Raw genomic sequence first — 24,360 nt, 5'->3', positions numbered from 1 at the left:
CATGACGTAGGCGATTTAATCACAAGATGTGCTCAAACACAGTTGCGCGCTGATTTCTTCCATTAACTTTTATGAGATTGGGAACTAACTTATTTTAACATCGTTTTTCCCTTCTGAGAGATAAAACGAGCACAAATGAACGGGTGATGGAGGCTGTTCTTATAACAAAGGCATCTATGTTTTCCAAACCTGCGGACTCTGCAGTTCCAACAACGTTGTCACTCTCTTTGGGTTGCGCTCAGCTGTTTGACCACCCAGGTGGCGCGTCATCCTTTACAACCAATTAAAATTAGGCAAGCAAGAACCAAACAGAGTGAGAAAAAAAAAAGCTTTTCATCTTGTTTTGGCTGAAACTTAATTATTCACCCTTTTAATTGAGACTGAATGACCTTCCATCAGATTTTGACCTTTAATCTTGGCTTTTGAGCCATAGCAATATATAAAGTTTAGAATAAGAAAGAACTGAAAAACAACTTTAGGCAACTTTTTTGCATGTACTATGGAAATTAAGTTTATATAAAACAAAACAACGTTCAAATTATATATGTTTCATACATACATATATATATCTTTTTTTTTATTTTTTTATTACTTTTTCATTAATTATTTATATAGCAACTCAGTTAATCAATCAGTCAGTCAATCTACTACATCAATTCAGTATTGTTTGTACTGTAGGAGAAATGTTGTAAATCATATACTTAACTTTTCTTTTTCATTCAGGCTTTCAGTTCTGTAAATAATGGTTGGTTGCAGTGCAGGGGGACAGTCAGTGGGTTCAAACCCCCTCCTCTTCAACCAAAGCACCTCCCCTCGACCTATCAGGGTAATTCACTCACTTTTCTCTTTCTCACAAGGGCTACAGTGCAGTTTTCCATTCAGGGGAACATATCCCGTGACAATAACGGACTCCTCCAGGCATTCCAAGACATCTGAGGTATTTCGGCTTCAATCTCCTGATTATTTATGCATCATTTTCAACGAAGCGCGCATTATATGCACCCCGATTTTAATTTAAAATGCAGGAAATATCGCATTTAAATGTGATTAAGAAGTTGGCTACTTTGCAAAATTTAATCTGAAGCAAAAAAATACCTTGGTGACGTAAACCGGCGTTTATTTCCCTACAGTCTGTTGACCGGCTAACTCAATTAAAACTCGAATAAAGGTGTTATTCTGGTAAACGACGGAAGAGAAATTAAGTTTTAAGGTGAGAAAAGTTTTTAAATATATATAAAAAAAAAAAAAAGTAACTTTCAATGAGATGGTCAGAAATAGCCAACTTTAAACTGTTTAAACGCGTTACATCTGCAACTGTCCCATTGATGTTCGTGAAAATAGATTCAATTGCAACAATTATCAGCGGAATATTGGAAGCCTTTTTAATGCAATCGCGAAATCTGTCGTAATGTGTGTAAGGCATCGTGAACGCGTTTGACTCAGCAAACTCAACTTTTTTCTTGCTACTTTTTTTTCTTTTCCTCACAAAGGAAACGCTCACGTGCTGTCATTATTTTTTAACGTCATAATTAAAGTACAAGATGTTGAATTGTGTCACCGCGTCTGACGTCATTAAGCGTTGAAAAGCGGACTATGTAATTCATAATACCTTCGAAAGATGATTGTTGTCATCGATGGGTTTTTTTCTTCTTTGTTCGCGTCGCGATTAGCACCGCCCACCTGAAAATTCCTCAGACTTTCCCTCTCAGAGTTACCAGACCTGTCATCGTCAGATGAACTGTGATTTAACTGACTTTATCAAAATCTTCTAATTAAACCAACTTTTATCAAGTAGACGCAGTTTTTGATGTAAAACAATATTGTATTCATTTTGCAGATGCTTTGATCAAAAGCTACTTTGCATTCAAAGTTCATCAGAATATAAATGTATGTAGGCTACATATAATGTATAAGGTTGTTCCTCTTTGATATTTTTCTTGTTCACACAACAGTTAGATCCACTAACTTGAAAACTCTTCAAACTTACCTTCACAGACTTGCTACTAGACTGTCATCTTAGATGGAGTACTGTAATTTAACTGACTTCTCATTAAACCAACTTTTTAAGGCTTTGATGTTTGCAAAAGCAACTTACAGTGCACTGAAGATATATATTTTAATATGGAAAACCATTAAAGATTTGTGGAGACATCCTGTTTACCCTTGTTAAAGAATGTCTTTATTAAGCAGTATGTCCACTTTGCAAAGGTTTTATATTTGCAGTTGTTCCTTAACACAAATATATCATGCTGAAAAGAAAAACGTAAAATCTCACTGTGTTGTTTTGCCACCCCCTTTCTGCCATGGCTCTAAATCTTTTGAGGCCCATTATTTACCCTAAAATCTTAGTTTTAATGAGCCGGTTGAGGACAAAACCAGGAGTCCAGTCTTGGCCAGGAGTTGGTTATTTCTACAGTGAACGCACACTAAGACAGTCTAAGTGGGCCTGTAAAAGGATGCTGGCTGGCGCTTAAAGTCCCATACAGTTTGCCTGGAATAATACTACACTTTATAAAAAACTCCATCATCGACCGTGGGCGATTTAATGGCTGAATTTATGAGGGGGCACATTTGTTCGTATGTTCACTGTATATACGCCAAATAGACTAAGCAGTAAAGGGAACGAGAATGAATATAAGAATGCAAAGGTAATGGTAAGCATTTTGTCTTCTCTTTTTACAGCCTTCAGCCTGGAGTGCTCTTGGATCACACAAGTTCACGTCTGAAGAGCTCATTGGAAAGGAAGAGTTTTACTGTGGGTGAGACACGTTTAACGGCGCTTAAGGAGTCGCACAGCAGGGGCCAATGGGAGTGTGGAAGCTGGCCAAGGTGGTGCTCGGATGGGCTGCGGTTTGGTGGGCCACGGCCTATTCAGTGCAGGCACAAGGAGATGGAGACATCCAGGCCAGCCGATTCACTGGAAAACCCGAGGGGGAGGTGCAACAGAGGGTCCGTCGGAGAGGCCAGGAGTCCCTCAGGGGGTAAGAGCTTTTTCAGTCACGTCCTGCTCCTGTTCTCTGTCAGTTTCATTCTTGAAGTGGACATTTTAATGGTTTAATCATGAGGCGGAGGGTTTAACTCATCTTTTATTACCAGAAATACAGAATAATCATTTCAGGGTTGCTGTATCTCATCCTAAAAGTTTGAATTCAAAGCTAGCATAAGTTTCTTCAGACAGTGCAATAAATGCCTCTTTTTTTTGTTGCTGCAGTAGATTTCTGTTGCAACCTGCTGTGCTGTTTGGGTTAGAGCCAAACTGGGTTGAAAGCACGATTGGTCTCTGAAAAAGCAACATATGTGTTGGAGTGTTGTGAATCTGCTGTGAAGGAATTTTAAGTACTGAAATGCCTCAATATGTTGGTCATGACAACAGGAGTGTCATTTCCTACTGATAACTTAAGCTGTTGAAAGACATCATTGTTTGGCCATCGCAAATTTTACATCTACATAACTCCTAGAAGAATGCCTAGTGTTTTAGTTCTCAAGTTTCTGCTGAAAGTTGAGATAAACACGCTTAAAAATATATTGAAAGCGGATTGATTGCGTGATGATAGATATTTTTCCAAGCCCTCCAGCGCCTCTCAAACTATGCATCTGCATTTGTCTCCACAAAGTCTAAGCTGTGTATTTTTCTAATTTTTGGGAAAACAATGGCTGTTTTGTGTTGCGCTGCCCTCGTATGTTCTAAACGGTTATTCCAATCATCCTCTCATCTGTACTTGCTTATAACTCCCCTGCAAACTGCAATAGGAAATGAGGTATTCTGATTAAAAGGAGGGGGGGTCCAACAAGGGACATTTGTTTTCAAAGAAGTGAGAAAGAGCATTTCACAACAGAGACATGTCTTCAATTCAAGGATCCTTATTTAATCAGGAAAGGGGTTTGCAGTTTAGGTCTGAAAGAAATCTAGAAAGGTCAGACAGAAACTTCAAGATTAGCACTGTGGTTAGCGGTCCAGTACATACTGAATTCCAGAAACAATAGCGACATTCTGTACATGTACACCAGGTCCATAAGTGGGACAAATGGTAAATGAACTGTATCGCACCCAAAAGTGAGTTTTCCAGGTAAATTAAGAGGGATAATCTGATCCGGGCGGTGAAGCAGAACCAGGTGGCAGCAAGTCAATTGAGAAATGTGCCACAGTGCCCTTTTGAGAGCCAATGCTAAACACAAACTTGCCTAAAGGGATGTAGGGACTTGCACGGTTTCCAGATTGTTCCCGTCTAACAATTCCCTTTGTTCAAGGCAAGATGCTGAACTTAAGAACCTTCATACAAATGTTGTAGCTGTTTTGTCGTAAAGAAAGGTCTAATCTCTTCTAAGCATGATCTGTAATCCTGTTTACATACCAACACAGTGTAAGAATGTTTCTTAAGTGCGCTGATTATAATGATGTGGCACAAAATTGGACATTTGATCAACTACAGAGTCGCCGACGAAGAAAGCCATGTTATCCAGGGTCAGACAGTTTAAGAGAGTTACAGTATGTGATTTGAAGCTTACTGGCTCTCCTTGCTAAGCATAATTTGGCTGTCAGTTTTGAGGAGTCTGATCACATTGCATTTGGGGGCCTCTTAAATGAAGGTAAAGTCTGGGAGACTGCTGTAAAAGCAATGGGCTTGGGGTGAGATTATGATTATGTGGTTCTCGTCTATCGATGCCAACCCTGACAAGTTTTGATGAGTACAAAGCCAGGCACCGTGCTCATGGTTGACGTTTTTAGAAGTGGCTTGGCCAGGGTTTCTCTTCATTTTCTCAACATGTCTCTGAGGCAATGTCAACTCCACTGAACTGCAAAGATGGGCTTGAGTTCTTCCAGAGCACTTGATGTTTGCATCCCAAGAGAGACTGAGTTCTTTGTCTTGGATTTATATTCTTTTAACAGCTGAAAGAAGATGCCAGTCAAAGGAAAACAATCCTTCTTGGACACCAAAGAGCTTGGTTGAAGCCAACAACATTTTGTTATGGAATTGTTCTTTGTAGAAATACATTAAGAATATTTACAGAAAAATAGCCCCTGGAAATGGGACCAAATTTATTTTGATGCCCAACTAAAAAAATAAATAAAAAAAGCCGTATGTTTCTCTTTTTTTCAGTGGGGTTTGTCATCTAACTAGTGGAAAGGAAGACGTAGATCTGATAAGTGTATCCTTATGTCTGCATAAAAGCATGCCCAGAAATTCTTATCGTCTTATCAAATGTACTCAGTGTATTGTACCAAACAATAAAAACTTAAGAGCTAATTGCTTTCTGTTGTTTATTCACAATACCATCAGTCGCTCCAGAACTCCAAAGTGTCTTGTAGACCAGCTTAGGCAAGAAAGACATCAGTCTCACATGGTTTTTATGCATGAAATCATATGGAGCTACCCCCCTCTTTCCTCATTTCATTAAAAGTGTATAGTCTAGACGGCAGTGTGATTTGAGTTCATTAGGGCCAGGGGCTTGAAACAGGCCAAGTTGGACAAGGAAAAGGTCTTAGAGATCCAGAGGCTTTACGCACTGGGATCTTTATAATGTTAAAACAACCATTAGCTCATTGGCTCTGGACTGGAGTTAGCAGCAATCGTGGGGGCTGGGAGCAAATGTCTCTAAAGTGACCTTTAACCTCTTTAGGAGTGGTAACCGGTGGGATAGAATTGTGCTATCTTTCTGCGCCCTCTCCATGATATCCCACAAGCCTCAGTGAGAGCTCCTGTTCAGTTTTTATGACCTCACGGAAAACCGGCTGTCAAAGCATCCTGATTTCCTATCTCAGTCTTGTCTTGACCCTTTGCCTTACTGGAATTCAGGTTGTGAGGGTTTTTTAGGGCTCAAGAGTCGTAAAGCTGACCTGCTTTATCCGGAGATCTTTGCCAAAGAATTGCTTGCAAATCTCTTGCTCGAGGGCCGGTAGACCCTGTAAATGAAAAAGGATTTGACCTAGTGAAGTGAAATGAATTGATCCATCTAGCTAAAGAAGTCACATGATCTTTCCAAGGTATTTGCCTCGTGGCAAAGAACCCGTTAACAATTTATATCTCTCTTTGAGGTGCCGGTTTGTGTTTGAGATGCTGTAAATGTTCTTCATTTAGTAGTGGTATATTTGTGGTACATTTGAATAGTTTGCACAAGGAGCTCATGTTTGAAATGCAATTTTCTAAGCTGTTTTCTGCTTTCTAGTATTCACTGCATATGCTTCACAACCACCCAAAACAGTATTCCAGCTGAAAGAAATGTGAACACACTGAAAAGCATTGAATTAAAGAATGAAGAGATTGGTTTGCGTCCAGGGATAACCTTCTTGCCGTCATCCTGCAAGAGTTTTAGACTTAATTTTTCAGGCTCCAGTTGAGAAAAAAGACTCTTTGGTTCCACACTGCTGATAATTCATCATCTTCTGGTCTAATTTCCGCTGCTGCTTTTGTTTTCAACGGCCCACCGTTTTCAAACCCCCCCTTTTCCCAAACTCTTCACTTCCACTTGTTTTCTTTACCTCCCACTGATTCTTGCCCTTTCCCCAGCATTTTCCGTTTTCATGTTCCAACATCTAGCCCTCCATTGGCCTCTACTCTTTCAGGTCCTCTTGGTTTTTGCTGTTAGTGGTTGTGTAGTCTGGCAATGCGTTTTGAAATCCATCAAAAGATTCAAACTACAGCTGGTTGTCCCCAGGTGACTGACATTAGTAAACATCTTGACTTGTAGAGGAAAGGAATTTATGCATGTGTGTAGAAAGACAGATGTACTTTGTGTTTTTTTTAAAGGTCCATTTACGGCAGGCTTAACTTGGTGCTGATAGAAATAAAACTGTTTTCACAGTGAGTGTCCAGGTTTGACATAGATTCTAAGGGCTTGTTGGAAAGAAAACGCTAAAACGACACATTCTGAGGGCGATTTGCCTTCAAGCTGTCAATTACCAGTTAGTTGTCCTGGATCAAGTCATATACACTAAACAGTGAGGCCCATAACATGGTGCAGGGTTTGTTCATGAGAAGCACTGAACTTTGGGCTTGGTCCTGTCATTAATCACACATATCATGACTAAGACAGACGCTTTTGTCTCTGTGAGAAAGTTGCCAAAAAACAGCTAATGGATGAACGCATTTGGGAACGTAAGAGTGGCTTTAGTAAATATTTCTGTCTCAGGAAGTTTAGTTATGGTCCTACTCAAAACAAACTCTTTTTATGTTGTTTCCCGGGACAATCTTTTGGGGTCATTGTATGTATTGAGGCTGATTTATTGCAAAGGGTCAGAAGGTCTTTGAGACTGCAGATATTTCATTGTGTTGTATGTTTCTGAGAAATGTTCATGATTAAAATTTGCTTTCTGTAATTTAATGGACTTGTTTCCTTTGTTTCAGGCCCAATGTATGTGGTTCCCGATTTCACTCCTATTGTTGTCCAGGATGGAAAACGCTTCCCGCAGGAAACCAGTGTATAGTTCGTAAGTATCTGTTTTATTTATTTTTTTAAAGCTGCATGCCAAAGATGCCATTTGAACAATTATCTACTCACTTACAGTACACTCACCACAGAGTTAGCGTTTAGCCTTAGGTTAACTGTGGTTAAGTGCCTACAATGATAGCAGGGGATTTGACCCCAAAGCCTTAAACCACAACACAACACCCCAAAGATAAAGGCTTAGCTTAGGAAGATAAGGGAAACACCCACCAAGACCCAGGCTATGTTTAGTATAAATGCACAGGATGCATATATACTGCCTACTTTAAAGTTTGTGTGTGCAACAACAAGTAACTTTTCCAAAAATAATGAAGTTTTTACATCCATTAAAATACCAGCCATCCTGGAAAACAACATGATTACTTTATTCCATGCATATAAAAATGCATATTACGTGCACTGCATTTCTAGTTGGAGCATAGAAACATACTAAACACAGTCTTTTGTGGAGGAAAAAACTAATTTAAACCCAGCCTGACCACCTAAAGAAGTGACCAAAACCCCTCTAAAACCACCCTGCTAAACAAGATATGACCAGGCTGGAAGTCCAGCCAATCATCTTAGTCCTAAAGATGCAAATAATTTAATCTTCTTCTGTGCTATATCTCTGTTCAGATCAAAAGGCCTTTGCTAAGCACTTCTCATGAATATTTTTGTCTCTCCAGCAATATGTAGGAACTCGTGTGGAGATGGTTTTTGCTCGAGGCCCAACATGTGTACATGCTCCAGTGGTCATCTTGCCCCTAGCTGTGGGGCGGCAGCAGGTGAGTTCAGTCATTTCCGTCTCCTTTTGTTCTTTGTGGGCCATTAGAAAAACACATTATGACTAGTTAATTTTTTTTTTTGGTGCTTTTATTCATAGGCATAGTTTAGAAATAGAAAAACATGATTTGAAAATGACTTCTAACAACGTTTGGAACATGCGCTCTAAACGCTAGGGCTCTGACTTTACAGCTCTGACTTTAGATGTGTTTAGTTTTGTTTTTTAAAGAGAACCTTTTATGCAGTTTCACATTTTCAACTTTAGTGTGTAATGTTGCTTTTTGACCATGAAAAAGTTCTGCAAAGTTACACAAAGTCCGTCCAGGGGGAGTTATTCTCTATATCAGTTTCACTGCTTCGTGAACTCCCTGAAACTTTGTAGTCTTGAGTTTTCTCAAGTCACATTATTCCTCATTGAAATAATTTATACGCAGAATAAAGGGCGGGGCCTGGTTGAGTTAGTTAGAAGTGACAAACTTTTGGTCTTCCTCTTGAATCCAACACGGACGTGACTTAAACTGCAATTCATCGACTGGCCGCTTGAGACAGGTTCCAAAAGAGAGTCAACCCCCCCCACGTAGCTAATTTTGCCCTTGATGACAACTTTGAGGGTGGTGAATTATTTTATATTAAGCCTTAAAGTTCTGCATAATTAAGGGCGTGGCCACTTGAGTGACAGGTGGATTGTCACTGATGTCACTACTAGCCGTTTGTCTGCTGTCTGTTAGCCGTCACGTCACCTCAGCTAATCCCGCCTTTTTGCCCATTTTCGGTTATCCGGGAGTGATGCTGCCAAGATGGCGACGGCCGGCTCCGCCCACTTTGGGCTTCAAAAATGCTCTTCAGAAAACTAGGGGTGTCGTCACAGACACTACGTCCATAATTTTTTTTTATAGTCTATGGTTGAAACTCGCAGTTAGGGTAAGGGGCGTGGCATTTCCCAAACACGCCCGAAGAGCTAGACCAATCACAATACACTTGTCCAGCCGACCAATCAGAGCACATTGTGCTTTTCAGAAGGAGGCGTTACTGACAGACTGGGAAGAGAGGAGCTGGAGACAGTGGAGAATATAGGGAAAATCAAGAGTGTGTAAAAGAGCATAATAGGTCCTCTTTAATGATTCTTTCTACACTGCTTGCTTCCTTTGTTGTTGAAGGGCTTGTCATATATTTAAACTTTTCTTTGACATTTTCAGTGATTTATCTGGTTAAGAGTTGAAATTGAGCAGAGATACAGATGGCTGGAAATACTGTGAAATTCTTCTGACAGCGTATAGTGTTTCGTCCACTGAATCATTAGCTAATGTCAAGCTAAGAGCGTTTTCTGTTGAGATATGTTAAATTTGAGACCATATGTCTGCTGGTGAAAGCGTTTTTTTTTTTTACAACAGACTTAGAAAAATGTGATTGATTGTGTTTAGATGGCACTGGGAAAAGTAATGACTGTTGGTTATTCATGGATGAGGTGTTTAGCATTAGCGCAGGTTTCTCTTACTGCACTTGCTCTCTGCCAGCGGCGTCCAGCCGTTTCTCAGCGAATGCCCGGAATATGTGGTCATAGACAAATAAACCCAAATGCACCAAACCATAGGTTTCGGTCTCGTAAGCTGTAAAACCAGAGTCAATTTATTCGCCAATGAGAAATTGACCATCTGATTTAGCTGCCAGTTCCTTGTCTGTTTGAAAGCAAATGCTAAACATACGCTTGTACTCTGTTTTGGCAGCCTTATGGGATTTGCGAGATCGGTAATGCTGTCATTACGCCTACCCGACCGCGTACCGTCTGCAGTGGTTGGGAGCGGCCACATTTATGAGTCAGTTATGAATCTGCAATTACTCCATAAATAACAAGCCGCCACACGAATGTTAGCTGTAGTCATTAGCGTCCAAAACAGTGCTATCCTCTTTCTCTTCATCATTAGTGTCTGATTACCATACGTCTCAATTTAAGCCACTGTTAGCAATGTTATTTTTGTATAATTAAGATACTTTTATAGTATACATTTTTCACTTCAGTTTTAGTTATTTTAATACTTCAACTTAAACTCAGTGTTTTTTTAGTATCATTGAGATACAGCGCTATCGTTCGAGCAACTATTAGATTTCCTTTTAAGCTCCACGACGTGAACTTGACGTTGACAGGCCACCGCGAGAAAGAAAGGCCATAAAGGACCTCTGTTCCTCGGCCTCGCTCATGTTTCCTGCCGTCAGTGTAGCTTGTAAAAAGCTGACAGATGTGACTGCTGCATACAGAGGTACATTGTGGGGTGGGAGCCTCGGGGAGCCCCGTTTTGTGTGTGTGCTAGCGTGAGCGCTTCAGCACGTGTAGCTCACTTAGCATGGGTCAGCGAGCGAGAGCGTCGCCCGTCCACCTGTAGGGGGCCGTCAGCAGGTCTAGCCGATGAAGTCATTTCCTGTGCTTCAGGAAAACACGGCCAGTGCGCAAACATTTACAGGCCTTGCTGTTGAAAGCATGCCATCAGTGAAAAAAACACGTTTGATCTCCATCCAGCAGGATTTTTCATGCGAAATCAAATAAAAATAGGCGAATTTTTACAATAAAAACTTTCAACTTTTACCCTCTTGTTTTGGTTTATTCTTTTTTAGGTTCATTTAAAAGGATTTGGTCATGGCAGGCGAAGATGAAAGGAATAAATGAGAAACTGTTATATTTACATATCTTTGTCTGTGATAAGTAGTGGGTTGAATTATGTTCAGGCTGGAAGGTAATGGCACGATGCCTTTGTTTAGACAGAACGAAAGAGCTTGGCAAGAGCAACGTTTTGATGCAACCAATTGGGAACATCAATCTTTTTTAAAACTCATCCCATGATTAGTTGTGCTTATGTCATCTGTTTTTTCTTCTGAGTGCAATTTTAAATTGCAATTATACAAACTCTATTGAAAGATTCTTTGCTAAGTGATTCTGTCTGTGCCGAGAGAATTCCAATTTCGTGAAAATTGCTGGAAAATGAATCTACTCGTTCAGGATGAAAATAGGTTTTTGTTGGCCGAGTAAAATCACTCTTACCAGGAATTCGAATTGGGAGTTGCTGATATTGGAAAGACAATAAATAAGAAGTTTAGTAGGTCTTTCTCCAATACATTCTGTAAGTATGACTGAATCAAATAAGTGAGGGAGTTACAGTAAACTCTGTACATCAGTGTAAGGGCAAACGTACAGTTGAAGAAATATAATCTGGTGTAAAAAGTCTTTCTCACACTGTTTTTCATGAAATAAAGACATTTTAATGCAAGAAAAATACCACATGGAAACTTTAGTGAATACGTTTTAGTGATGATGTGAAAGAAGTTTTGAATCAATTCCATTACATTTACAAGTATGCATTAGCAAATGCCTCCTTATCCAAAGCGTCTTACAATAGAGGAACATAATAATAACACTGTTTTAAAATAAACATCATTTTTACAAGAAAGTACTATTTCAGTTTTTTACTTCAAATGGTCATGTTTAATTCTATGTGTTACTTGCTGTTTCTTTGTAATTATTTGTGAAATTTACTAGCAGTTTCTGAGTAAAAACTGATTTAAAGTAAACCCTACACCAACTTTATTTTCAGTGCAATTCGTCACAAATGCAACAATATTCATTGTGTACAATGCCAAGTTTATTAGAAAGCAGTTTGAACCAATCCATGGAAATTAATCAAAGATTTTCCACTGTATAATTTTTGGGGTATTCCTGATTCCTAAAGTTGGCTGCTTGGAAGGTGCATTGTTATATTGAGCACTCCAGATGGTTTATAATCACCTCCCTTGTCTCTGTACAGTCCAGTCCTGCACCGTCAGATGCATGAATGGAGGGGTCTGTAATGAAGATGCCTGCTCGTGCCAGAAGGGCTACACAGGAAATCACTGTGGACAGCGTAAGTGAACTTCCTTTTCAGAACGTCCAGACATCAGCACATACCTGAACAGACACATACAACAATAGATGATTTCTCAAGAGTTGGGCTTACAGACACGAAAGATCGCAGAATGCATTTAAACCCAACTATATATTTCTCTAAATGCAAGAGGACTTCAACCTCCAACCTGTGGATCACTGTACTATTAATATAAATAAATATTATTCATTTGAGTCCAATTTTGACCAATTTTGCTTTCTGTAGCTGTGTGTGAGAGCGGATGTCAAAACGGCGGCCGTTGTATTGGACCAAACAGATGTGCCTGCGTCTATGGTTTTACTGGACCACAGTGCGAGAGAGGTAAGCCACTGCTATCCTTCCAAAGTTCATATTTTCTCAACTCTTAATTGTGTTGACGTCTGTGAGGATGTGCGGTTTGTTTACCGTCTCAGGCCTGCTTCAAGAATGTGGTAACAGTGTGTCAATGTGACCCAGAAACGCTCAGAAGGGTTATTTACAGTAGTTTTGAGTCAGTGTGCTTCCCCCCCTTCACTGTAGCTAGTGTGAAATTAATGCTACAGTTTACATTGTGACCACATCTCTCAGAGCTGGAACAATGAGGTAATCTGGGGCGGAAAAAAGGCCTCCCTCATGGGTGCTCAAGACGTTCTATCAGAGGTGAAATCCTTGGCTGGAGTTATGAGAAAATGACAGACTGAAAGGACCGTAAAGGCAGTTCCCATCAGGCCATGTGAATTGTGGGAGAGGAGCGCCCCAGGCACTCTAGACCGAATACCTAAGCCCTTTTTCGGTACCCCACCCTCCTGTGTCTGGTTCTTTCTGTAACCCCACCCCTTCATGAAGCCCCCTTGTGCAATCGTAGGCCGGTTTCCTTTGAAAACCCAACACGGGGAGGTGGAAAAGTTTGGGAGACATCTGGCAGTAGATAAAGTAGGGTGGAAATGACAAGGGAATGTTTCTGTGTGGAGCCATAGACTATCCTGACAAGTAAGGGTGGTGGTGGGGGGGTTCTCTAAGAAATGGAGACCCAAGCTGTGTATACACAGCCAGGCCTGAACTAGTACAAACAAATGTCTTCACACAGAGAGCACCATCCATGGGACACCAGCTGCCCTGGCAGATCCTTCCTGGGCCACCTGACAAGATTCATTCAGTCCAGACCCTCGTCTCTGAGACCCCCAGATTCCCCCTCAAGGTCCTTGCTTCTAGGTTGTAAAAACGTCACACCAAACAATTCGAAATTTCATTGTTAAAGAGCAGAGAAAAAACTCTTTATTTAGCCTTTTTCAGCCACTCCTGTTTATCATCAAGGGACTGCATTTCATACAATTGATGAACTTCCAAAAAGATGATGCAGTTTTTCGCAAAAGGCCTGATGTCAGTCGCTCTATTTGGTTCTTACAAAGAAGCCAGAACAGTCTTCCAAGAAAGAGGTAGTAACAAAGAAATTGGATCCTGAAAACTGTGCAGCACAATAGTTGGCTGGCGTTTTTGGAAAGTCAGTCGTCTGCAGAAGAGTTTCTGCGAACACAGTGCAAGCTCAGCTGTGAGTCGGGCACGGTTTATAGGGAGAGTTAAGCAAGTTAATGGTGAGAATGGTGTTAGTCCCATCTAATTAGTTTTCCGTTTAGCCACGTGTGCTCTGTGCTATCACTTACAGTGGCCCACACTGAAGAAAGATATGCATAGTATTAATTTCACTGTCGAAGGGTAACTTTGCTCCAGGCTATGGTCACAAGTCCATTTAAGTTGCATCAATTACCACTGTTTTGGCACAGATGCTATTGTTTTGTTGTTTTTTTGATGCAGTGGATTCTAAAGAAAAAGGTTTTTCCGAGCAATAAAGCGTGACTAATCCTCCTGTAACCACAAGAGTATGAATGAATGTATTAAGGATTGAGGCTCAGTGGATTTGCTGTGGACTGACTCATTTGGGAGTCATAAAACTGTTGAAACCTTGGCTTGTTGGATGTGTGTGACAGATAAGATGTAAAGAGATTGCCTGTCTTATTTAGTCATACTGTAAATCACTGAGCAGTAAAAGAGTTTGTTGGTCCGTCCGAGAAAATTCAAAGCCTTTCACCGGAACGCTTGTGCATCTAATGTTTCCTTTCTACCCCCCTTTTTTTCTTCAGACCTACGTGAATGAACTTCTGCTTCTCCCCAAGTGAAAACACATTTCTTATCTTGGTGTGTACTCTGATTAAACCAAAATAGGTCACAACAAAGCGAGCGAGCGACTTTTCCCAGTCATTGACTCTTGAGCACGTTTTTGGCTGCGTTTGAGGTTTCCACCTGCAGCTGGTCCCCGAGGCTTAACGTTCCAGACTAGATTAACTTCCCTTTGGCTGATTTTTCATATCTTAGAAGGTCTTTCATGACAGTCTACTCCCTTTCGGGTCCATTAGCACTGAGGATGATAAAAACAGGCCAAGTCGTTGGAGTGTGAAGAAAGCTGGAATTCCTCCTGCCAAATTACGCTGCCACCCTTTGGACAAGTGTGAATGCCACACATCAGCTACCTCCTGAGGCATCGTTTTTTTCCCATCTTGCCTCATGATTCATGATAATCAACGCTGCTAAATAGTTGGCAGACGTCGTTGGCAGGGAAACACTGGTGACTAAACGGAAAGTAGAGGTGAGTGAGTGTTTGGTGGGATAGGGTGTAGGTGAATGGTTTTGATCTGACAAGCCACTCGAACTGTAATCAAGGCAAAATTACTTCCGAATGTTACATTACATCCCCCCTTCTCTGGAATATGAGTCTGCTTACTTCTGGGAAGCAAGGTCTGTGCATTACTTCCAAGTTTGCCAACGTGACATTGAGGTTAACCGGTTTCCCTTTTGCCTCGCAGATCTGTTGCTGTTGGAGATTGCAATCTCAAAAATTTTCAATTCTCAAAAGAGACCAGTCTTTAGTGTGGACCTACCGTGTTACACTGCGTACATTTTTCTGGCTGTGTGCACGTATAAATGGTGCTGTGCTGAAGTTGGCTGATTCAAACAAGGCAACGCCTTCCGACTGATGTTGGCTGGAGCTTTCAGACTCCCGGGCTCCAGTTTCATTGCAGATCAAAGTTTTGTTAGACAGACCTGAGCAGCTTAAAGGATGTTCTCATGACAGACGTTTCTCAGTACCTTCTTCATTATTGTCCTTCACTGCTGAGCAACTTATGGCATCCATGTAGTCCTCCACCCTAACCCTAACTACTTAGATGTCCAGAAACATCCACCTTTCAACTTTACTTCATGTACGTAACTCGCTATTTATATGTGTCGAAAGTCCCTAGGGTTGGTTTTGCTTATAGACACTTAAACTCACCTATAGCTCTAGATTTGTTTTTTTCCCAGCTTGCAAAATGACCAAATCCATAAATCAAGATGATTTTGACTTTATAGATGCATCCCTGAAGGCTTTACCCATATGAATATCACTCACAGTAAGAGACAAAGCTGCAATATAGAGAGGCTGATGAATTGGAGTATTGGATATGCATGGATACATCTGGGACTTAGCTTGTCCCACCATAGTCCCGACCAGGCGCAATTAATCAATCCCAGATGTTCATAGGATGCTCGCAGTGGGTCGCCTCAACTTGGAGAGGACCTGCATTCCTGGACTCAAATTGTCCAGGAAGAACGGTCAGGTCAGGGGAACGCAGAAGGGACAAAGAGAAGGGACAGTGAAAGGATTTACAGACACATGAGGAGGATATCTCTATAGTCCTTCTTCCTTTTTTTCTTCTCCTCTTGACCTACTTTCTTAGTGCCCCCCTATCCCCCCTCCCCCCTCCTTGGCTATGGATATATGATTTAGCTTTTGTTTCGCATTCAATATTATGAAGGATACGGAAAGATTTGTTCATTCTCTTGAGGAATGACTGGGGAAATCATGGAGTCAGGAACTCATTCATATCCCGCCAGAGTAAACCGACTCTCACAGTATACCCCAAACAAATGTGGGTCTCGTTTAATTACGTTTTCAAAACATACTAGCAAACACTCGGAAGATGCATCAGGGCATTTGTTTGAGCTTAAGATGAGTTTTATTAAACACTGAAATGATTGGATCCTTAAATGCTCAGTTTATTTCAGTGTTGAATTGGTTTGTTTGAAGCTCAAAACATTGTTAATGAGATTGAAATGTCTCAGTTGGCAGCCAGCACAATGGAAGTCTAAGCAAATTGCCAAATCTCCAAATGTCAAAACAGTGCTAGTACCACTATCCCACATTTCGACCTCAGCCAAAAAAACAAGAAGGTTTGTCATGGAAATAGCCATTATTGATACCATCCAGAAATTTCCAATCCATTATCTAGTTATCCTATTATAAGACAGTGAAAGAGAATCACTGTCAGAGCATTCCCAGACCGACCTCCAGCATTGGAAACAGCTGCATGATGGAGAAGATTTGTCTGCCAGCATTCTTTGCTTTCTTTACCCCTGTTAAATGTGATTTCTTGTCCTAATTCCTTAGTCACATAGTGCTTTTTAGCGCTTGACTTGTCGTATCATTGAAAGGTTTTGTCAGGCTATGGTGGCTTTCTGGTTTATTCAAGTTTAGCTAGCTAGTCAAATAAGTACCACCAAACTGGACCAACCTTACTAGTGGAAACTAGTGTACAGCACACCATTTTAGGCTAGTTTAAGCTGTTTTATGTTGACTAATGGTTTTGAGATGGTATTTTACCCCAGGAAAGGCTTGTGTGAAAAAGCTGTTGTAGCATATCCCAATGTTTTATTCATGTATATATTGATCTCCCCAACATCTCTTCATCTCTCCCACAATCAGACTACCGGACCGGGCCGTGCTTCACACAGGTCAACAACCAGATGTGCCAGGGTCAGCTAAGTGGTATCGTGTGCACCAAGACGCTGTGTTGTGCCACCATTGGGCGTGCGTGGGGTCACCCGTGTGAGATGTGCCCTGCCCAACCCCAACCTTGCCGAAGGGGTTTCATACCTAACATCCGCACTGGTGCATGCCAAGGTAAGACATTCCCTCTAGCATCTGAGCAAATAGCTCTTTCCTTCTCAGTGTCTGGCTCACATGTTTGGTGAATTCTTGCCCTAATGACCAGCCTGACGCAGCAGATGACACTAAGACATGGCCTGTCTAGGGTAAACCATACCACTCCAGTCCATTTCCAAAAGGACACGTCCCCATTGTGTTTCTTAGTAGCGTCAAATATTTACAAGACTTCCATTAGGTATACTTTAAATGGGATTATATAATGGCTTGTCACATTTATTTACAATTATGAGCGTGTTGTTTGATTTTCAAGGACATAATTGTACATGATTGAATTCTGTTCTCAAGGTCTGTTACACATTATAAAGCTTATTCACTTTGCTCATGAATTTAGATAAGGTAACTATCACAAGATTAAAACATTAACAGAGGCGTTTTTTGGTCAGCTTTTCCTTTGCAAGCTGTTTTATAGTATAAAAGTTTTAGTTTTAGTTAACAATAACAACTCGGATTCTGCAGCATTGCAGTTGAAAAAAAAAGAAGTCCATTTGCTTCGCCCTCAGAGAACATTTTGCGAGCCAAAATGCCAAATGCCACCCAGACTTCACATATCATCTCAAAGACGCCCCTCCCAGTGATTATAAATGTCTCCTCTTTAACTTTTCCTTTTTATTCCTTTCCCGCTTTCAATATACAAAATAAGAGACAGCTCCAAGTCTGGCCTGGATTTGCCTAAAGATGGAGTGCTTTTGCAAAAGTCTGTCTGGCTAGAGTACAAAGCACACACATGTGGGGGGATTTGTGTAACGTGCACTGAGCTTTCCAGAGTTTCTTTACGTTCAATGGCATTTAACAGGAGAAGCTATTTTAGGACAATATTAGTAGACAGACCTGATGGTTTTGCGCTTATTGGATACAGGTTAAGGCCTGCCAATTATATCAATGTAAAGAAACAGGGCAAAACAGATAAATGCAGTTTTTGCGAGCCAGCCAGATACGTAAGTGCCGTTCAACCCAGACAATACCGAATATCTGTAGTTGTGTCATGAAGTCCTAAAGGGATGACTTCAGACAATGAGAAAATGCCCAGACTGTGAGCGAACAAAGATGATACATGTTTAACCTTCTCAGTGATTTAAACTCACAATAGATCTCCAATTAAGAGCAGTAGATGCTGCAGTTGTTGTCGAAATGAGTATTTCCTTTCCAAACAAAGTACTGTTCATGAGATATACATACTGAAAACACATTACAACTAGTGTTCAGACTACATATATGGGTCAAATGTGTTTGCTTACGCTCTTCTCCTCACCCTGTTAGACGTGGACGAGTGTCAGGCCGTCCCGGGACTATGTGCTGGAGGAAACTGCATTAACACCGTGGGCTCGTACGAGTGCAAATGTCCCGCGGGTCACCGGCAAAGTGAGACCAACCAGAAGTGCGAAGGTATGTCACTTACTGCACAAACCCAAAACCTGTCAGAAGACAGCATGAAGCATGATAATGATCTCACTCCTGTTCATTACTCACAACTGGAAAGAAAAGTCATGCACTTGGCGGTTTCGTCGACATTGTAAGCTTTCCAAAATGTTGACATGCATGAAATGTTGACGTCAGTGGATTTCCAATTGGATATAGGCTGGTTTGGCATGTAAATGTCAGGTGTAGCTGCTTGACTAAGTTACTGGATTATTTTTCCGCTTGGGGTCCATCTTTAACAAAAGCTAGTGCCGCTTGAGTGGAATTTAAACAATGCAGAGTGAAAACAAACAGCCGTGTTGTAAAGCGGGGGTCTGCGCTTCTTGGATCCAATCCTGCCTTTTAAGAGATTTAAGATAAAACCTAGACAGAGAGATAAAGAGAGAGATAGTGAATTACAGCTTTTTTATACTAGCTAAAAGGTTATTCCATATCTACCAGATTGTTTTTTTTGTTTTTTATAACCTATTTTATTTATTAAAATATGTGTTATATTGCTTTGTATTAAAAAAATGAATTTATTCGAAATTATTATTTTATTTTATTTTGCATGGCAAATGCATTGATTACAGCTTGCATTTTCCTTTTCATGAAAAGAGTATGAAGTATAATATTCGGCTCAGAGGTTTGTTTCTTAGCTCCATTAACTTGGAGACTTGATTCATGTTTCATTTAAGTATCTACTTTGTCTGAGATGTTTGTCATAAAATTCCTGAGTAGAAACACAAACGAGTCGGTCGTTGACATACATTGAGATTACAGATCGTTCCTCACAGATGCATCTGGGAAGAGTGAAACTTATTTTATTTTTTTTAACTTTCCCACAGTTTTCTACATGTTCAAAACTGTAAGTTAAGAGTTAAGTATGTAAAATGATTTGGCACGCTTCCAGTCAGCCAGGCAGAGGGAATCCTGACCCTCTAGGTTATTAGTTTATCTCCTAATCACATTTTGACCCCAATGACGTGGCCATTACTAAAACAACGGTTTGGAGAAGAAACAGACCTCTGTCTGCAGGCTCATGTAGACTTTTTCTCAAGGAAACGAGAGAGAAACTTCTGCAAATTAGATGCTCAAGTGATCACTAAAACACCCTGAACTTTGGGTTGGAATAGAAGTGCTCCTCTGTTCTTTGAAGCTGCGTGGAGGGTGGAAAAAAAAAAACCCAGGTGGTAGTTGTGGGACGCTTAATTACAAGACAATGGTGTGGTGGAAAAAGTCTCGCCCTGGGCCAGGAGGTACGGCATGAGGCATACCTCGCACTGCTTACAGGGCACTTTCTCAGGAGTGGTGAGGAGACATCAATTGCAGATCGTTTCAGAGAAAGTAGCTCTAAGTAACGCTAAGTTTGGTAACACTTTATTTTACAGTGTCCTTGTTACGTGTAGTTACTGTAGTAATGCATATTACATGCAACTAACCCTAACCCTATAGTAAGTACATGTAGTTAAGTATTATATTCTTTAATGGCTTTATAATAACTTAACAGGTTGATTCTATGACATTGTAAGAACTCAGAATAACCATTTTTAAGTTCTGATGTCAGAAGAACCTTTTTTATGAAATCATAAGGATTAAAAAGTTACTATATTACGTTATTACAACTTAAAATATTCTCTTATGGCATCAACCCTTTTAGAACCTTTAATTTGAACCATTTTAGTCCAGATAATTGTCAGCTAGTCAAGGAACCCAAAATTTTTTGATGCTTTTGATCTTTTTTCCTCCTCCTCTCTTTTTAAAATGAAGAGCAGAACCAAACACAAACATTTCATCAATGAATGCAAAAACCACAAAAAGTGCTCTCCTGATGTACAATTACGTGAGCACGCACTCTCAGCAGTCATTAGCAGACGTTTCCCTCTCAACACGCCCTGAGTAAAGTCTGGTCCCGCTTCTGGGGCTCCGCTGACGAGCGGGTTTGTTTTGCCGAGGTTTTTATGACTTCAGCAGGGCCGTTTTCAGCTGCTGTGGGACAACGTGACTCCCGCTTTCCAACACACGAACACATCAAACACGTAATCGCTCCTCATGCTCTTCCCACATCCCGCCTCAATCTCATGCGACGAACCCGACACAGAGCGTCCACATATAATTTTACTAAATAAATGTAATTGCACGTGTGTATAAATATAAGAATGATACGCAATACAAACCAACAAAACGCTTTAACATCTGTTGACCTTCGGTTTGAGTTAGCGCCCGTAGTCACTTTATGGACCATGAGGAGGTCCCGAGCGATACCAATCGATTCCCACAGGAAAAAGAAAAACCACAAACGAGATCTTAATTGTTTCTCCTACTATAGATGTAGATGAGAGTTGCTTCTAAGATTTCTTCTCAAAAAAAAAAAAAAAAACAACGCCAGAAATATCAAGTGTGTCTCCTCTTGTTTGGTTCATTCTGTTTGGTTTTTATTGGAAGACTTTGGTGTTACACTTCCCAGACTTCTGAAAGAACCAGAGTGTGTGATAAGAACTTAAAAAGGTTCTTGCGATGGCATCGGAGAACCTTTTTAAGTTCTTATGCTGCAAGTTCTCATGTCATAAAAGAACCTTTTTGCTACATCTTATGAATTTTACAAAGCTAATTAATAATTCCTATGATGGCATTACAGAAACTTAGAAAGGTTCTTCACTGACATCACAATAACTAAGTTTGGTAACACTTTATTTTACAGTGTCCTTGTTACATATGTTACATGTATATTTACCATAATAATAACAGTAAATTATGCATAATTACATGCAACTAACCCTAAACCAAACCCTAATCCTACCCTAACCCTAACCCTATAGAAAGTACATGTAGTTGCTTAATATTACTCAGAACTTAAATATATTGTTACACTGTAACAATGACACCTTAAAATAAAGAATGCAACTTTGAATGCATTAAACTGACTTAAAATGAGTTGAATCTTGTATAACTTAAAAAAAAGTAAATAAATTGCTTAACTTATTTTGATGAGTTGAAGGAATGTAAAAACAAATGTTGCTATAACTTATTGATCATATAATGTTTTACAGTGCAGTTCATAAAATAACTTAGAAATGCATGTTTCCGTTTCAGATATCGACGAATGCACAGTCATATCCGGCGTGTGTGATGGCGGAGAATGCACCAACACCGCCGGCAGCTACGTGTGCACCTGTCCGCGGGGATACATCACCAGCACAGACGGCTCCAGATGTGTCGGTGAGACTCTTTCATCCACACACACATGCACACACACGCTTGTTCCCGTGACCTTACGCTGGGCCGCATCTGAGCCGTGCTTCATATCGCCTGTGTGACTCACAGGATGAACTTGTGTGCGCTTTTGTCAACCACTTCAAGCCTGGGAAAGTGTGTGTATAGTACCGAACAGTAACTTCACCAGCAAACAGGACCGAACTGTTGGTTTAAAATTCTAAATATACCTGGATGAGTTCTTTTTTGAGATCAACTTTTTCATTTCTGCACCCCTAGTGGCGCCAAATGGAATTGCAATTTTTTGAGCAGCCCTATTAAAAAACGTTTGCTCAACCAATAATGTGAGTTTGAGTTAGGACAGTATTATTTTAGTTTTATTATAGTTTTATCAATATTTTGAATCAGCTTTCATTTTTATATTTGATGTTAATTATTTTATAATTGTATTCTTTTTTTTTTTTTTTTTTTTAAATTGGTATTTAGGTTTAATTTATGTTTAGTTTTTATTTAGAGTTAATAATTTTAGTGCTTCAACTTAAACTTATTGCCAACTTAAACTAAGGCAACATTTTTTTATTGCAGTTAACACTTTTTAAAGTATTAGGTTAGGGTTAGGTTAGGTTAGGGTTAGGTTAGGTTAGGGTTAGGTTAGGATTATCTGTTTGTCTAAACCATGACTTGACAATATTTTTGCCATTGCATCTGGTGCTCTTAGAAACATATATTTTACAAATTGGTTTCCTATTTTGAGAACTTACTCAGAGAACTTAACATCTTATTGCAATTTGTGTTGTTAGAAACCGTAAAATAGTCTGTCCATTTTTAGCAAAAGATGGCTCTTCTGTAGCTTCGCATAAACTTAAGGTTATTCTATGATCATAAGAATTTAGAAGAAAATTTTGAATTCATGTGTCATAGAAGAACATCATTAATGTATTAAAAAGTTTATAGTTTATAAGAATTTCATCATAAGAATAAAAAAAAAAAAGAGTTTGTAAGAAATTCATCATAAAAATGTAATTAATATAATAATATATAATTACATAAGAAAATGTTTTCTTTTAGCATCAGGCTGTAAAAAAAAAAGAGTTAAATTCTTGAGTTTTTTTTGTAAAGTAAAACCTCAGACATGAGTTGCATTAATAAGGACATATCTTGCTCAAGGACATTTTTCTCTGCAGGATATGATTGCGAATTGAAATTAATTAAAAAACCCGGGTTGTCTGACATCTGTTGGACAAAATATATCTCATTCATGCTCATCTTACAATGATTGTTGTCCTACAAAAAGAAAAAAAAGTTTACAACACCTATTATTGGTTTTACAAATAATTTACTTGGAAAACATATTCGGCTTGTTTCATGAATGCATCGTTCTGCCCTTAAAAATCTACTTTCTTTTCTGTTGACGTCACAAAGATCACATGCACTGCCAAACATAAATGTAGTAATAAATGTCGCCTTTAAAAACTTGTGTTTGAATCCAGACTAACTAGTCTTTCTTTAGTTTGAAACCAGACTAGTTTGTTGGTTTCTTATGGCGAACGGGTCTCAATCGGGGATCAATCATCAGAGGACAATGGTGAAAATAGAGCCACATGGATGCTATTTCCTCCTGCTAACATTCCAGTACAGTGAGGCAAAGACATTGTTGACTCTGGCAGGGCCTTTGTCTTTTCCCTTCACTGTCCCTTTCCCTCACACTCCCTTCTCTCTATATATATATCCATCTCTTTTTATGCACGCCATCTTGAGTTTCTCACTCCGGCCGGCCCATATGTCTCTCGTAACCCCCTGATCCGACAGGTCCCCGGGTGCGAATAAAGAAACGTGAGATACCGGCCCTGGATGACGCGTTGACGTGGCCCTCATACATTCCCAGAAACCCGTCTGGATTTGCAGCAAATGTTTAGTGAACATATGGATCCCGTCATGGTGGAGAACACGGGCAATCTGGATGTTTTTCTGGATGTTGTTGACATACACAATAAAGATTGTAGTTAGAAGGAACATTTGGAAATTTGGCATGATATCAAATATGACCCCATTACTATTACTCTCGTAATGAGTGTGATTGGTTACACCTATAATCTGGATACATCTGAAAATGCATATTTTCTTCACATTTTGGCCGTCTGTCCTCACCAAGACATCGTTTTTTTTTTGTCCTGTGAAAACTGACGCTCTACTAAGTGGTTGAATTTTAAAACCGTTTTCGCTTTGTTGTGCGGACTGTGAAAACTGAGGTTTCCGAAAACGATGACGGATGTTTAGTCATGCGACACATTTTGTAACCATAGATAGTATAGTTATATCGGCATTGTTGTGCCTGCTATTGATAATGTTGTTAAAAATAATATATTACATTCATATCATATTGCATTCATGCAAAAATTACCCAAAAAAATAGCAAAACATGAGGGAATTTTGTGTTTTAGACCAATAATTGTATTTATTGACCAATTAATTGCATTTTACGCATGCACAGGAAGATGATTTAAGCATTTACCGATGTTTCAGTGTGGATGAGTAACTTTTGGAAAGCGCTCGCGTGGACGGCGTTCTCAAATGCATCCGTAGACGCAGCCATTGTGAGCATTTCATCAGTGCAAGTTATTC

At 39.8% G+C, this 24,360-nt stretch overlaps 1 protein-coding gene across 1 annotated transcript in view; it reads left to right on the top strand.

The window, feature by feature from the left end:
- Window positions 1–742: 742 nt before the first annotated feature.
- fbn2b (fibrillin 2b) overlaps window positions 743–24,360 on the top strand; it is a 63,873-nt gene continuing 40,255 nt past the window's right edge. Inside the window, exons 1-9 of the mRNA XM_084415566.1 lie at window positions 743–937; window positions 2,683–2,981; window positions 7,344–7,426; window positions 8,109–8,207; window positions 11,997–12,092; window positions 12,339–12,434; window positions 16,888–17,085; window positions 18,388–18,513; window positions 21,619–21,744. Coding sequence (XP_084271692.1) covers window positions 2,806–2,981; window positions 7,344–7,426; window positions 8,109–8,207; window positions 11,997–12,092; window positions 12,339–12,434; window positions 16,888–17,085; window positions 18,388–18,513; window positions 21,619–21,744 — 1,000 coding nt within the window. The 5' untranslated portion in view covers window positions 743–937; window positions 2,683–2,805. The remainder of the gene's footprint in view (window positions 938–2,682; window positions 2,982–7,343; window positions 7,427–8,108; window positions 8,208–11,996; window positions 12,093–12,338; window positions 12,435–16,887; window positions 17,086–18,387; window positions 18,514–21,618; window positions 21,745–24,360) is intronic.

Source organism: Rutilus rutilus, assembly GCF_951802725.1.
Source record: "Rutilus rutilus genome assembly, chromosome: 8".
NCBI classification, from domain to species: Eukaryota; Metazoa; Chordata; class Actinopteri; order Cypriniformes; family Leuciscidae; genus Rutilus; species Rutilus rutilus.
Note: the sequence above shows the minus strand (reverse complement) of the source record. Positions and strands in the feature narration are given on the sequence as shown.